This window comes from Cervus elaphus, chromosome 18 (assembly GCF_910594005.1).
Source record: "Cervus elaphus chromosome 18, mCerEla1.1, whole genome shotgun sequence".
Classification (NCBI taxonomy): Eukaryota; Metazoa; Chordata; class Mammalia; order Artiodactyla; family Cervidae; genus Cervus; species Cervus elaphus.
In genome coordinates, this window is record NC_057832.1 from 97,147,286 (window position 1) to 97,163,072 (window position 15,787).

General features: G+C 39.6%; 1 protein-coding gene across 4 annotated transcripts in view; it reads right to left on the bottom strand.

Moving 5' to 3' along the window:
- The window catches only part of GRM8 (glutamate metabotropic receptor 8), an 834,842-nt gene that overhangs the window by 169,720 nt on the left and 649,335 nt on the right, over positions 1–15,787 (bottom strand). For all 4 annotated transcript variants that reach the window (XM_043873262.1, XM_043873263.1, XM_043873264.1 and 1 more), the window contains exon 8: positions 3,610–3,746. In XM_043873262.1, coding sequence (XP_043729197.1) covers positions 3,610–3,746 — 137 coding nt within the window. The remainder of the gene's footprint in view (positions 1–3,609; positions 3,747–15,787) is intronic.

The following is a 15,787-nucleotide window of genomic DNA, read 5'->3' on the forward strand; positions in this document are numbered from 1 at the left end:
AGAGCAAGGTCCACATTTTCACTCTAATTCCAACTTTTAGCATAGAGTATGTGCACAGAACGAATGTATCCAATCTATTCAAAATGACTGCCTAGGTGACAATATCCAGCCACACCCTACCATAGAAAAAGAAACTATGTATTTACATTAAATAAAGTTTACTTTGTAATGCAGAGATATTTGCTAAGTATTAAGGTCAATATTAAAGGCAGGCAATAGGCTATAGGGACAAATGGTCTCCATTTATTTACTTATTTTTAATTGAAGGATACTTACTTTACAATGTTGTGCTGATTTCTGCCGTACAAGAGTGTGAATCAGCTGTGAGTAAACATATATATATCCTCCTTCTTGAGCCTCCCTCCATCTCCACCACCCCACCCATCCAGGTCAACACAGAGCACTAAGCTGAGCTCCCCGCGCCACACAGCAGCTTCTCATTAGCCAAAATGGTCCCCATTTTAAGTGAACAGATTCTGAACTTGTTAAAGCAAACAAGTGCCTCTCCCAACAGGACCTTCACTTTTCTACTCACCACACTCATCCTCAGATCTTCCCCTGACCACACAGTACCATGAGACATTGGATTAGTTAATAGGTAATGTTTATGGGCATCATATGTGCCAAGCTCTGGACTAACTGCTTTGTTGTATGATTTCACTTAATTCTTAATACAACCATCTAAGGTAAGTGCTATCAATGCTTCCACTTTATAAATGACAAAACTGAGGCAAAGCATTTGTTTAATGTCCTCCCTGAGATCAGGGGCTTCCGTGATGGCTCAGTGGGTAAAGAATCCGCCTGCAATGCAGGAGACATAGAAGACATGGGTTCAATCCCTGGGTCGAGAGGACCCCTAGGAGGAGGAAATGGCAACCCACTCCAGTACTCTCTTTTTTTCCCCCCATGGACAGTGGAGACTGGCAGGCTACAGTCCACAGGGTCACCAAGAGTTGGATACAACTAAGCAACTAAGCGCGCACACACTGCCTGAGATCTAAGCAGAGCTTGAGTAAACCTGTCACTTTCCAAGCAGCTCCTACTGCACCTTCAAACAGATGAGTAATCCAGTTTCCAAGGAGAAATAATCATTTTGTTTGTTCTGATAAAATTCAGAATCCAACCCTGGACTTAAAACCTCTCTTTACAATCTAATTGACTCTATTTTCTTGAGAGTTGATTCTCTCTGTTTCAGATGGCTATTTATCCATAAACAATCATAATCATGCATGAGAAATAATTCTCACAAATTGTTTTGATATATTTTATGAGCAACAACACAATAATAAACATAAAACTTTCCATGCACCATAAATGTACATAAAAGAGCAGCTTGAGAGTCAACATAAAGTTTTATAATAAGCATATATATGGTGAGAGATGTGTGTGTGCATGTCTACTTGTGTACAGTTATTTTAGGTATCTTGGTATTATATATATGTGCATGGATTTTTCAACCATTAAACTTTGTTATTCAAATCCGTAACCATAAGACTATAGTAAGCAGGTTGGCATTTATAAAAGTCAGATAAAAAGAAGCTTCCCCATTTTAACCCTTAGCAAATTTTCTTTGTTGTGTTCAATTATTTGATTTCACAGAGGTCCACTGTCAAAAGGACTTTTGCCAAGAAACTATAGATGCTCAGGTTGGTATCAACAACCTGTAGAGTTATCAAACTTTTGTTTCAGTAAATGTTAATTTGGGTTGCAGGAGGATGGACATTTCATTAGGTTCCTAGAGGCAGTAAGCTGTAGATATGCAGTCTTACATACTATAACAATAGTTGCAAAATAAGTTGTCTTTGTGCATTATTGAATGCAGAACTGTGATAATTATCAGGAAGGCATACCTAGACAATCAATCATAAAATATCCTAGTTTTGTTATTTCTTATTATCTGCTTTGCTGAGAATTGTGGTAACTGTTGCAGTATAAACATAGCATTTCAGGGGCTATATTTGGACATTAAGAAGTGAAAAACATATTAAAAACACCGCACTAAATTGATGTCCTCTGAATGGGTTCAGACATAAGAAAGCACACACGTGTAACACGCCCACAGACCAGAATGATCTCTCTCCCCACCCGCATGGATGGCATACATCACTACTTCCAGCTAGGATAAGCTGCAGCCTGGAAAGGAGCTTAATTATTCATTTAAGAGAGGAACTCAGCTCTCACAGTGCTATGGTAGCTTTGAGAATCAAGAAGAATAGAGGCTCTTATTAGACGAAAGAGTAAAATACTAGGACAGAAGAACCAAAGAATCATATGCTTCTAGTTTCTGTGACACATTTTAAAGGCTCCTTACTGCCTACAGAGGAAACACGGCTGGGGTAGTGATTCTTCAGCCACTCAGTCCCTGTAAACAGCCCAGTGTTACAGACGGATACGAGAATGTACTACGGACATCGATGTTCATGTATGAAGGAAATCTGACCCTCAGCTGAGACTCCCAGGCACACTCCTTATTTCTCTGTACTGGAAGGAGTCAGTGTGCATGGATATGGCACCCCAGGCTCTTAAATCTGAAATAACTCCTTACCTAGTGGTAAGCAGACGCTTCTCCAACACCTCTACACCCCCATCATGCAGCCACCAGCCTTGGGACTTTCTGGGCCTCCCCATCCATCAGGTTCAGGATTAGCTTCCTGCTCCAGAGCCCCTTCTGATTAGTGGGTGCTGGTACCAGACACCACTCTCCAGGGTCCACAAAGACCCCGTTCCCTAGGATAGTCCCTCTGGAGGGCTGCCTGCCCACCATACACATCTGCTAGAGTTTCTCCTACTGCCTCCATCCACATGCCATCCCCAGCTGGTCCCAGCAGGAGAAGACAGAGCCCAGGGTGTTGGTGACAGCACAGTGCTGGGCAGGCAGATGCCAATTGCCTTTGGCACCATCCCACCTGGGACCCAGGTGGGACCTCTCAGGGTGGGACCCACCCTGGGACTTGCTTCCATCCGGTCCCCAAGTTGTCCTCACATGGCTAGTTATAGGAGCAACAAAATCTCTGGACTTTGATGACTCTCCAGGAGATGGCGATGGCAGGCAGCCCTATGGGTTGTTAAAATCTCTTTTGGGTACATTAACTTTCTCTGGTGTTGTGATTCAAAAAGGTAATATAAATGAGAATTTATATGATTCATTTCCATGATTCATTTCCATCCATCAGATGTAGCCATAGATCTCAACTTATGATGTGGCAAAGATGAAATGCACTTATTTTTAAGCACCAACTTGGTCATTCATGGCACACAGTCATCCCTCCTCCCCAACACCCACACGTACATGTACACACACACACACTGTATAAACATTTGAACAAGTGAATCTTTCAGAAAACTGTAAAATGTCCAAAGTGTTTATATAGTCACTTAAAAGGAAATGAGATCTTCATTAAATCCCTACAGATACCAGATTTCTCCAGAGACACTTAAGACTTTCCATCGCATTTTAAGGTTGAGGAAGGATCAAATCATACATTTTCTAAAAGTCTGCTTATGAGAAAATCAATTCTAATGAATAGTATATTGATGTAATACACTTAAAAGTAAAGCATCACTCCTTGAGAACCATAGACATAAATGCAAGCTCATACTGATACTTGCTTTTAGATGAAGCTGATTGGTCCAGTGCCCAATGATTTTGTATTCTGTACTTTTGTTGGTTATTTGGTACTGGAAGATGTCATAACGACCAGGAGCATCTCCGTTTTCATTAAAAGTGACTGGTGTCCCAGCACTACCTGTAAATGTTTAGAAAACAATATTAATAACTTTCCAGTGAGATAGCCTACTGGGCTTATTTTTCTCTAAGAAAAAGTTAGTAGATAAAAATATATTGTGCATAGTAAGAGATATGAAGATTACAATCCATACAAGGTCATTCTTGATAGCATAGTATCTCTGACATGAAAAGAAGCTCAGACGTACATTCAAGAAGACCTGCCTCATTACACACGTTAGAAAGTAAATGATGAGCATCCAAGTTAGGCAATGTATATAACAGTTAAATAAATAAAAGTTGATAGGCTAGATAGCTACTACCAGCTACAGAGAATGACAGTTAATAGAGAAGAGTGTAAATTCCTCGAAGCATAACAGCTATTGTACAATATAAAACAGCTATTGTACAATATAAACTATGATCAGTAACTCAAAATGTGGCAGGGGAACATCCCAGGCAGATTCCCTAGAGTTTTACTTTATTTGGACTTGAAGGCCATCTGGATCGATAGCCCCGTTCAATGTTTCTTCTTGGCTTCCCTGGTGGTCCAGTCGTTCCATGCTTCCAGTGCAGGGGGTGTGGGTTCAATCCCTGGTCTGGTAACTAAGATTCCACATGCTGTGCAATGTGGCCAAATGAAATAATAAAATAGCAGTATCACTTCTAAGACGCTGCTTTTGCTACCTCTGCCCAAGAATTTATCAACATGGGCTACTGTTTGGACCCTCTTGGTGGGTGAGGCAGTGATCAATAAGTCCCACCTCTGCGCAAATCACAGAAGATCCACCAATTCACTGTGATAGTGTGATAGTGATGGGGCAGCAGGATGCAAGAAAAGTCATCTTTTCTAAACTCCCGTTTCTCTTGGAAGCTTTAATCTTTTTCTCTTAATAGCTTCTGCTCACTTTTACTTTCCCTCATTAACTTTTACATAATCACAGGATTTCTCTCTCTCTCCTTTTGTTTTTGCTATTTTCCTCTGATTTAAGTATTCGAAAAACATGCAATATCATTTTTTAATTGGAGGAAAATTGTTTTACAATGTTGTGTTGGTTTCTGCCGTACAACAATGCGAATCAGCCATGATTATACATATACCCCCTCGCCTTTGAGCCTCCCTCCTCCCCTCATTCAATCCCTCTAGGTCATCACAGAGTAGCAGGCTGGGATTCCTGTGTTATATTCAGCTTCTCACCAGCTATCTATTTTATGCATGGTAGTGTATGTGCATTGGTGTTTCAGATTTATAAACTAATTGCATATAAATATCATAAAAACATCCCATCCCAAGATCAAGTCTCCTTTTAGTGTAGAGACAGTAACACAATTGATTGGAGGCAACAAATTTAGTTAACAATTAATATATGTTAATAACACTGGAAATATTTAGTCTTACCAGTCCCCAAAGATCTGAAACCACAGCTCTCCCTCAAACTGATTTTCCCCTTCATTTTCCCCTCCATTCTTTGTTAAGAGAATCTTAACTTCAACAATAATCACAGGTTTTCAGAATAGAAAATGATCTTGACACCCAATGTTTTCTTGTTCCATCTATAGCCTCAATGTCTATATAGAACTTCCTTTTCTCTAGCCGTCTTTAGATATTGCTCCCATCCCACCCCCTTTATCTTCTTGCCTTATACTTTGCTATCTTGACAAATTCACCTAAACATTAATCTGTTTCCTTTGTGCCTATCTTGTCTCTGCATATTCCATTTCCTGAGTTTCTTCTTGCCCTATACCAGGTTTAATTTCTATACTATTTGAGAAACTGTCCCCTACTTGCTATTTCTTTTCCATATTGTACTCTCAAAAAATATATGTACTATTAATACTTATACATTTCAACTCTATATAGTTCCATCTTATAATGAATTTCTTATTCCAGGGGTCCCCAACCTCTGGGATTTAACATCTAAGGGTCTGAGGTGGAACTGATATAATAGTAATAGAAATAAAGTGCACAATAAATGTAATGTGCTTGAATCATCCAAAAAGCCATTCGCCCCACCAACCCACAGTCCATAGAAAAAATGTCTTCCAAGAAATTTGTCCCTGGTGACAAAAAGGTTGGGGACCACTGTCTTATTCTACTTGTCGAGTTTTAAAAGAAAACTAAAAATCACAAAAGTCTAAAACTTTTAACTTATCTAACAAAATGATGACATAAAACAGTAACTTGCAAATAAATAAAATCAAAATCACACAGCAGCATTTAGGGCACTTTCCTCCCATTTCAAGGAGAGAAATTTAATAGCCTCTGTTCTCTGATTGTTCAGGTACTCAGTCGTGTTTGATTCTTTGTAACCTCATAGACTGCAGCATATCAGGCTTCCATTTACTTTACTATCTCCTGGAGTTTTCTCAGGCTCAAGTCCCTTGAGTTGATGACGCTATCCAACTATCTCATCCTCTGTTGCCCTCTTCTCCTCCTGCCTTCAATATTTCCCAGCATCAGGGTCTTTTCCAATGAGTCAGTTCTTCACATCAGGTGGCCAAAGTATTGGAGATTCAGCTTCAGCATCAGTCCTTCCAATGATTATTCAGGGTTTATTTCCTTTAGTATTGACTGATTTGATCTCCTTGCTGTCCAAGGGATTCTTGCGAGTCTTCTCCAGCACTAATGTTTGAAGGCATCAATTGCTTGGCACTCATCCTTTTTTATTGTCCAGCTCTCACATCTGTACATGACTACTGGGAAAACCATAGCTTTAACTCTATGGACTTCTGTCATCAATGTGATGTCTCTGGTTTTTAATAATGCTGTCTATTCAGAAAACTAAGATCATGGAATCTGGTCCCATCACTTCATGGGAAATAGATGGGGAAACAGTGGAAACAGTGTCAGACTTTATTTTTCTGGGCTCCAAAATCACTGCAGATGGTGACTGCAGCCAGGAAATTAAAAGACGCTTACTCCATGGAAGGAAAATTATGACCAACCTAGATAGCATATCAAAAAGCAGAGACATTACTTTGCCAACAAAGGTCTGTCTAGTTAAGGCTGTGGTTTTTCCAGTGGTCATGTATGGATGTGAGAGTTTGACTGTGAAGAAAGCTGAGTGCTGAAAAATTGATGCTTTTGAACTGTGGTGTTGGAGAAGACTCTTGAGAGTCCCTTGGACTGCAAGGAGATCCAACCAGTCCACCCTAATGGGGATCAGTCCTGGGTGTTCTTTGGAAGGACTGACGCTGAAGCTGAAACTCCAGTACTTTGGCCACCTCATGCAAAGAGCTGACTCATTGGAAAAGACCCTGATGCTGGGAGGGATTGGGAGCAGGAGGAGAAGGGGACAACAGAGGATGAGGTGGCTGGATGGCATCACCAACTCGATGGACGTGAGTTTGAGTCAACTCCAGGAGTTGGTGATGGACAGGGAGGCCTGGCGTGCTGCATTCATGGGGTCGCAAAGAGTCGGACACGACTGAGCAATTGAACTGAACTGAACTGATGCAGAGAGCAATTTGGTTATAGCTACTGCAAGTGAAGATGAACATGACTGGTGAAAAACCAATGCTACTTTTTAAGACTTAGTAGTTCATTGGAAGGACTGATGTTGAAGCTGAAACTCCAACACTTTGGTCACTTGATGTGAAGAGCTGACTCATTTGAAAAGATCCTGATGCTGTGAAAGATTGAGGACAAGAGAAGAAGGGGACGACAGAGGATGAGATGGTTGGATGGCATAACCGACTTGATGGACATGGGTTTGGGTGGACTCCGGGTGTTGGTGATGGACAGGGAGGCCTGGCGTGCTGCAGTTCATGGGGTCACAAAGAGTCAGACACAACTGAGCGACTGAACTGACTGACTGACTGAAGTTTGTCATAGCTTTCCTTCCAAGGAGCAAACGTCTTTTAATTTCATGGCTGCAGTCACTGCGGTGATTTTGGAGCCCAAGAAATAAAATCTGACACTGTTTTCACTTTTTCCCCTTCTATTTTCCATGAAGTAATGGAACCAGATGCCATGATCTTAGCTTTTTGAATGGAGTTTTAAGCCAGCTTTCTCACTATCTTCTTTCACTTTCATCAAGAAGCGCTTTAGTTCCTCTTTGCTTTCTACATTGTTAGTTACTCAGTGGGTCCGATCTTTGTGACCCCATGAACTGTAGCCCACCGGGCTCCTCTGCTCATGGGATTCTCCAGTCAAGAATACTGGAGAGGGTTGCCATTCCCTTCTCTAGGGGATCTTCCTGACCCAGGAATCAAACCCTGGTCTCTCGCACTGCTCGCAGATTCTTTACTATCTGAGCCACCCCTAAGGTAGTAAAATTTTCTGCCATTAGAGTGGTATTATTTGAATATCTGAGGTTGTTGATATTTCTCCTGGTAATCTTGATTACAGCTTGTAATTCATCCAGCCTGGCTTTTCTCATGATGTACTCTGCAATAAGTTAAATAAACAGGGTGACGGTACACAGCCTTGACGTAATCCTTTCCCAATTTTGAAGGAGTCCATTGTTCCGTGTCTGGTTCTAACTGTTGCTTCTTGACCTGCATACAAGTTTCTCAGGAGACAGGTAAGGTGGTCTGGTATTCCCGTGTGTTTAAAAATTTTCCACAATTTGTTGGGCTTCCTTGATGGCTCAGATAGTAAAGAATCCACCTGCAATGAAGGAGATCTGGGTTTGATCCCTAGGTCAGGGAGATTCCCTGAAGAAGGAAATGGCTATCCACTCCAGTACTTTTGCCTGGAGAATTTCAACTCATTTTATGTTCTCTGGAATCTTCTTAAAATTTGAATGCAGTGTGAAATCTCGGAAGAGATACCTGGCATCTACAAACACTGTTAAGGGCACAAGAGATTGGCACAGCATGGAGGAAAGAGCATTGTTACGAGAGACAAGGGCTGCTCATTCATACTCACTTTGCTTCTGCATTTATTTTCACAACTTATATATATCTCTTTTCTTCAGTTGTCACATAGGGACTTAACAATAAAGATGAACATATTTAGAAGTCTCAAAAATCTATATGCATTTAAATTATTCTTATTAGTTCACATGGGAAATAACTTTAGATATAAATCAAGATATAAATCAAGAATAATTTTAGGTATAAATCAAATCCCTATAAATAGGGAATTGGGGCATAAAACAGGAGCTCTTCTCTCTCTTAGCTATTCATTAGATACGTGAGTGGAAACCCCTGTGCCACAACTGATCAAAATATTTTCTTAGTCTTAGTGACTCTGAGCAGTTGCTGTTGTTTTTATTCGAGTCCAAATTTTCTGAGGCTCCATGGACTGGAGCCCACCAGGCTCCTCTGTCCATGGGATTTCCCAGTCAAGAATATGGGAGTGGGTGGCCATTTCCTCTTCCAGGGGATCTTCCCAACCCTGGGGCTGAACCTGTGTCTCCTCCATTGGCAGGTGGATTCTTTGCCACTGAGTCACCAGGCAAGCCCTGATCCTGAGCAGGCTAACTAAAATGGGAATGATAATAATACATTTCTCATAGAGTTATTATGAAACTTAAACAAATACTTGTCAAGTACAAAGAACAATGCAGATGGTAATTAAATATTATGATAATAATGATGATGATTCACCCCATATGTATTCTCAGCAGACACCAATGCAGAGTGATAGATAGGATAATGAAAATCCCTTAAGTAATATCTAGACAATGGATTATGGAAATTCCATGGGTAAGAGATTACCAGATGACACATATATATATATACAAGTTATGAATTTCACATTAATATCATCAAGTCCTGCTATTTATATACTACTTTAAAATTCTGATATCATATACTCTGTGAATAAAGGAATGTTCATTTTTTTCTAACTTTCCCAGTGTTGTCATATTCCTCACTTAATGGCTCCTTATCTCCTACAACAGCCTCCCAATGTTTTAGGAGAATGTCACTTGTGTAACATATTCTCATGAATATACTCTTGAGTTATATATAATTCCTAGTGTGCCAGCTGTTTCCATATCTCTTTTTCCAACTTGGGAAAGTATATTGGAAGTCAAGTGAATTAAAACTATATCATCATAAAAATAATTGCCCAACTTGGATTGTTGTTGCTTAGTCACTAGGTTGGACCCCACAGACTGTATAGTCCGCAGGCCCCTCTGTCCATGGGATTTCCCAGGCAAGAATATTGGAGTGGGTTGCCATTTCTTTCTTCAGGGATCTCCCCAATCCAGGATCGAACCCATGTCTCCTGCATTGGCAGGCAGGTTCTTTACCACTGAGCCACCAGGAAAGCACCCCCCACCAAACTTAGATAATTCAACCTAATTATAACAAGTTATACTGAATTTGGCATTTCACAAAGAGGCAGTATACTAAATTATAAACACTATAAATAAGTAAATATATACACATGCACTAAATTATAATATACTAGAAATGTGGGTTTGGGAGCCAGATCATTGGATTCCAACCCCAGCACTGACACTTATTAGACAGACGATCTCAGGTAAGTTACTTTATCTCCCTGTACCTCATTCAGCCCATTTTTAAAATGGGCTAATTTTAATTCCCACCTCAGAGGGATATGTGAGGATTAAACAAACCAATACACAAGAAACATTCAGTAAATAGTAAGAAGTATACAAATATTAGCTATTATTTTCTTTATTGTTTTATGAACAATAAAGTGATGGTAGTGATGGCAGTGCCATGAGAGAGCAGGGCAGAACATGAAGAGGCCTTGGACGCCTGCTGCAGGTTTGGAAGATAAGGTTTCTTTTTTTTGTATGTGATTTAGGTGCATTTTTATTTTATTTTATTTTTTTTTAAGAGAACATAGGCAAAACACTCTCCGACATAAATCACAGCAGGATCCTCTATGACCCACCTCCAAGAATATTGGAAATAAAAGCAAAAATAAACAAATGGGACCTAATGAAACTTAAAAGCTTTTGCACAACAAAGGAAACTATAAGCAAGGTGAAAAGACAGCCCTCAGATTGGGAGAAAATAATAGCAAATGAAGCAACAGACAAAGGATTAATCTCAAAAATATACAAGCAACTCCTGCAGCTCAATTCCAGAAAAATAAATGACCCAATCAAAAAATGGGCCAAAGAACTAAACAGACATTTCTCCAAAGAAGACATGCAGATGGCTAACAAACACATGAAAAGATGCTCAACATCACTCATTATCAGAGAAATGCAAATCAAAACCACAATGAGGTACCATTACACGCCAGTCAGGATGGCTGCTATCCAAAAGTCTACAAGCAATAAATGCTGGAGAGGGTGTGGAGAAAGGGGAACCCTCTTACACTGCTGGTGGGAATACAAACTAGTACAGCTGCTATGGAGAACAGTGTGGAGATTCCTTAAAAAACTGGAAATAGAACTGCCATATGACCCAGCAATCCCACTGCTGGGCATACACACTGAGGAAACCAGATCTGAAAGAGACACGTGCACCCCAATGTTCATCGCAGCACTGTTTATAATAGCCAGGACATGGAAGCAACCTAGATGCCCATCAGCAGACAAATGGATGAGGAAGCTGTGGTACATATACACCATGGAATATTACTCAGCCGTTAAAAAGAATCCATTTGAATCAGTTCTAATGAGATGGATGAAACTGGAGCCCATTATGCAGAGTGAAGATAAGGTTTCTTATAGGTGTGCCTTTAAAACCCATCTTGAAGGAATTATATAGAGAAGAAGGGTTGTGAAGAGAAAACAAACAGTGAGATTATATAGAGACGAAAACAGTGCTGTGTTTGAGATCCAGGGTCTATATGTGAACAGAAAACTTCTCAGTGAGCTTGTATGGTTTTTCTGAAGTCACCCTTTCTAATTTTTGTTCTCCTCTTCCAACACAAGGTCACATATACTTAAAATCTAGTTATTTATGTTCATCACACTGTTTCTCACCATCCTGTTTTAGACATGTTATTTTCTATAAGTTTTCTTACTCCTTTATCCTAACCCTTCTTCTCTATATAATTCCTTCAAGATGTGTATTAAAGGCACGCCTATAAGGAACCTTATCTTCCAAACCTGGGCCAGGGGTCCAAGGCCTCTTCATGTTCTGCCCTGCTCTCTCATGGCACTGCCATCACTACCATCCATACACTTGTACAATTCATCCCCATCCCTAGTCAAAATATCCATCCAACAGATATTCATTGAGAGCTTATTATGTGCTCAATACTGGGTGGATCCTCTGCCTTCCTCACAAAACTGTAGTCTCCTTAATAAAGGCATATTGCATCTCTTATTGTGGGCACCAAAGACTGTTCAATATTTAGGGTGCAAGCAATAAATTACATGAAAGAAGCACCCACTAACAATTCCAAATCCATGTTCACCCTCTTATATAATATTATAACTTCACTTATATCATCTTTAATTTTTTATAGTAACAAATGAAGGGACCAAATCAGCCCCCTTTTCACTGTCATTGATGTAGTGTTAGAAACTTCTTTTACAACTTGTTTTAGAAATCTGATTTCTGATCTTGGGCTAGGTTTGCAGTTGAATTACTTCAACCGTTTCAGCCAAGAACTAATTCAATTCCTATTGGTTTATTTTAAATAATTGCCCTGGTACTGTGGTCTATGTAACAAAGAACACCCCAGAGTAGCCATGAGGGCCTATGGCGGTGGTGGTTTAGTCGCTCAGTTGTGTCCGACTCTTTGCAACCCCATGGACGGTAGCTCACCAGGCTCCTCCGTCCATGGGATATCCCTGGCAAGAATATTGGAGTGTGCTGCCATTCTCTTCTCCAGGGGATCTTTTCAACTCAGGGACTAAACCCAGGTCTACTGTATTACAGGAAGTCTCCTGCATTTCTGGAGGATTCTTTACTGACTGAGCCATCAAGGAAGCCATGAGGGGCTATGTTGTTTACTAATTTCTACAAGTAGAAATTTTAAAGGTCATCTTTAGCACTGAGACTGGGCATCTTGAAAAACAGAATTAAGTGGGATTTTGCCCAGAAAAAAAAATATTGATAGTATAAATTTTTCAATATATCCATCAATGTATTATGTTTTACTAAAACACAAAAAATACAAATATTTTAGGCTAAATTCATACATATATAGTAAATTATGCTCTAGGAAATTTTCCTGTGTTTCTTTCCATCCTAGACATCATTTCAGAAATTTTGAAGTGCACCAATTTTTTACATATCCTTCAATCAATGTGGGCTAGTGGAGAAATGAAATCAAAGAACATGGAGACTGAGGGAACTTTTACTAGTCAGATACTGCTCTCAGAGTCTCTATATCACCTTAGATATTTTCTGCATGGAAATGCATGGAAAAAATTTTACTTTGATTACTAGGCAACTCAAACACTCCAATGTGCTTTTGTAAGAAAAATGATCCAACCAATGAAGATTTTATTTGAAAATGTTGACTCTGTTGAATATTGTTCTGGGGAAGAGTATGCACTTGGGATTTGGAAACTGGGGTTTGATTTCTCACTCTGCTGGTTACCTGTGTGATCCAGGCAAGTTATTCTCCCAAAACCTGTTCTGTCAATTGTCAAGAGAACATTATAACCCTAGCCCCCCTGGGCTATCACAAGGGTTATATAAGATGATGCACTTAAAGTGCTTAATGTGTGACTGGCACCCAACAGGTATGCAATAGATGAAAGTTATCATATCATTATCCATTCCTTTGCTTACACTTATGCTCCCTTGGTCTACATTTTCTTATTTCCACAATGCAAAAAGCAATGCAAGAGTAATTCATTCACCTTTATGTGTATACATTATAAATATATTTATAAGTATAAGCCACTCGGTACATAGTCATGTTTACCACTTTGGTTTCTTTTCCTTGCTACAAAACTATCCATTTTTCTTCTCATAACCACCTGTGCTATTTGGTAAGCAGAAAAAATAAGAAGGCTAAAAATAAAATCAGTTAACATATTAATTTTTAGCACCCTTAAAAAAGAATATATGAGATGGAAGTCATGGACGAAGCTGCCAGAGGAAATAGCAACTTGCAACAGAATCTCAATTATTCATGCTTTCCTTTTTCTTATCCAATTTATTTTTATCAAGTATTCATGGCAATCAATAAAGAGAACTGTATATTTGAATTAGAATCATACTAGAGTTTAATTATTTAGTGATCAGTCAGACTACTCTCACATATCCATTACTTAGCCTCGGTTCATTAAAAACTTTAGCATTTGACTCACTATATTCCCCTCCATCCATATTTCTGTTTATAATTTCTGATGGCTTCATCATATACCTGAATGACTCCGCATCCTGGCCTCTACACTAGCTGATGCTTATACTTCCACTTTTCATTCTTTTCATGCATCTCACCAGCTGCTCTCATGATAAGACTCTAAACTCAGTAACTACCTCATCTCCCAAACTTTGCTCTCTGTATACTGCCTTCCACCCTCACTGCAAGAATTCTATGAGCCCCTACATTTATTGATTCATTTGTTACTCCAATTTCTCATTATATTTCACCCCCATGATAATATCTCTTTCCTCCTATTCTTGCATAGGTTCTATGATTTTCCTTGCAAATGCCTTCTGTACTTACGTCTCCCTCTGTCCGATTTTATTCCTCTGCCAAAACACTCAAGATTGAACTCAATTGTATATTCTCTTTTTTTACACAAGCAGCTCAATATTGTAAAAAAAAAAAAAAAGAAAAAAATCATACAACTGGCTGGTAAGGTCAGGACTAGATTGAACCACATGAGATGCCTGGGGCGTGACTCTGAGTTTCAGTACCTCCCTAGATTCTGCACATCAGGTGTCCCATTTGCTTTATCGAGTCCCGACCCTGTGCTCTGCTCTGACTTTAAATGCATGACCTCAGGGATTTCCCTGGTAGTCCAGTGGTTAAGACTTTGCCTTCCAATTCAGGGGTGTGGGTTTGATCCCTGGTGGGGGAGATAAGATCCCATGTGCCTCCCAGCGAAAAAATCAGAAACAGGAAACAGAAGCAATATTGTAGCAATTTCAATAAAGACTTTAAAAATGGTCCACATAAAACAAAAATCTTACTGCCCGACCTGACCCCAGATTCAAATATATAGTCAACACTGTTCTGTGTTGATCCTATCACACTTCCCCCACTTCTGGATGACTGACTCTTTCATGCCTCACACATCCAACATCTTCCACCCCTGCCACTTCAGCTCATCTCAGACTTTCTCACTGGGAAAAAAAAAAGGCACAATAAGACAAAGACTCCCTCCTCATCACCCCACAGAACCTACAGCCTACCTACCTATGCTCAAGTGATCCCTCTTGCTGAAACACACAAGCCCCTGATCCAATCAAAGATGTGCTCCTCCACTAGTGCTAGGACCTCCTTCACTCTCTCTCCAGGCACTTTCAGTCTCATCTTTTTGTTCTGTCACATCAATAGATTTAGACTGTCTTTGGTGGTCTCTTCAGTTTACAAGTGAGTTCTCATAGCTCTCATCTTAAAAAAAAAAAAAAGCAAGCCAATAAACCTCATTATAACCTTACAGTTTCATTTATCCATTCTCCTTAACAGTTAAAATGAAAGTTTTTTGAGTGAGCTGTCCTCACATTCCATTTTCTTATTTCTCATTAACTCATCAGATCATGCTAACTTGAAGTATAACCCCTTAGCTCCACTGATGAGTCTCAAATGTATACATCTAGCCCCGAGCATAGATTTATCCAATTACCTGTATCTCCACTTGGTTGTCTGATAACCATTTTCCACTTTATGTGTCCAGAAACAACACTTGATTTTTTTTTTTTCATTTCCAAACATGTTCCTCACAGTCTTTCCCCTCTTAATAAGGAACTGAGAATTGTCTATCCATTCAGTCAACTTGAAGCCTAAGTTAAAACTCCACATATAATGGTAAAACACAACGAGTGAACAAAAATTGTGGACTTTAGCTAATAGCAATGTATCAACACTGGTTCATTAGCTGTAATGAATGTACTGTGTTAAAAACATGAAGAAGTAAAGAGGAACTAAAAAGACTTGATGCGGGTGAAAGAGGAGTGTGAAAAAGCTGGCTTAAAACTCAACATTCAAAATCATGGCATCCGGTCCCATCACTTTCATAGCAAATAGATAGGAAAAAAGTGGAAACA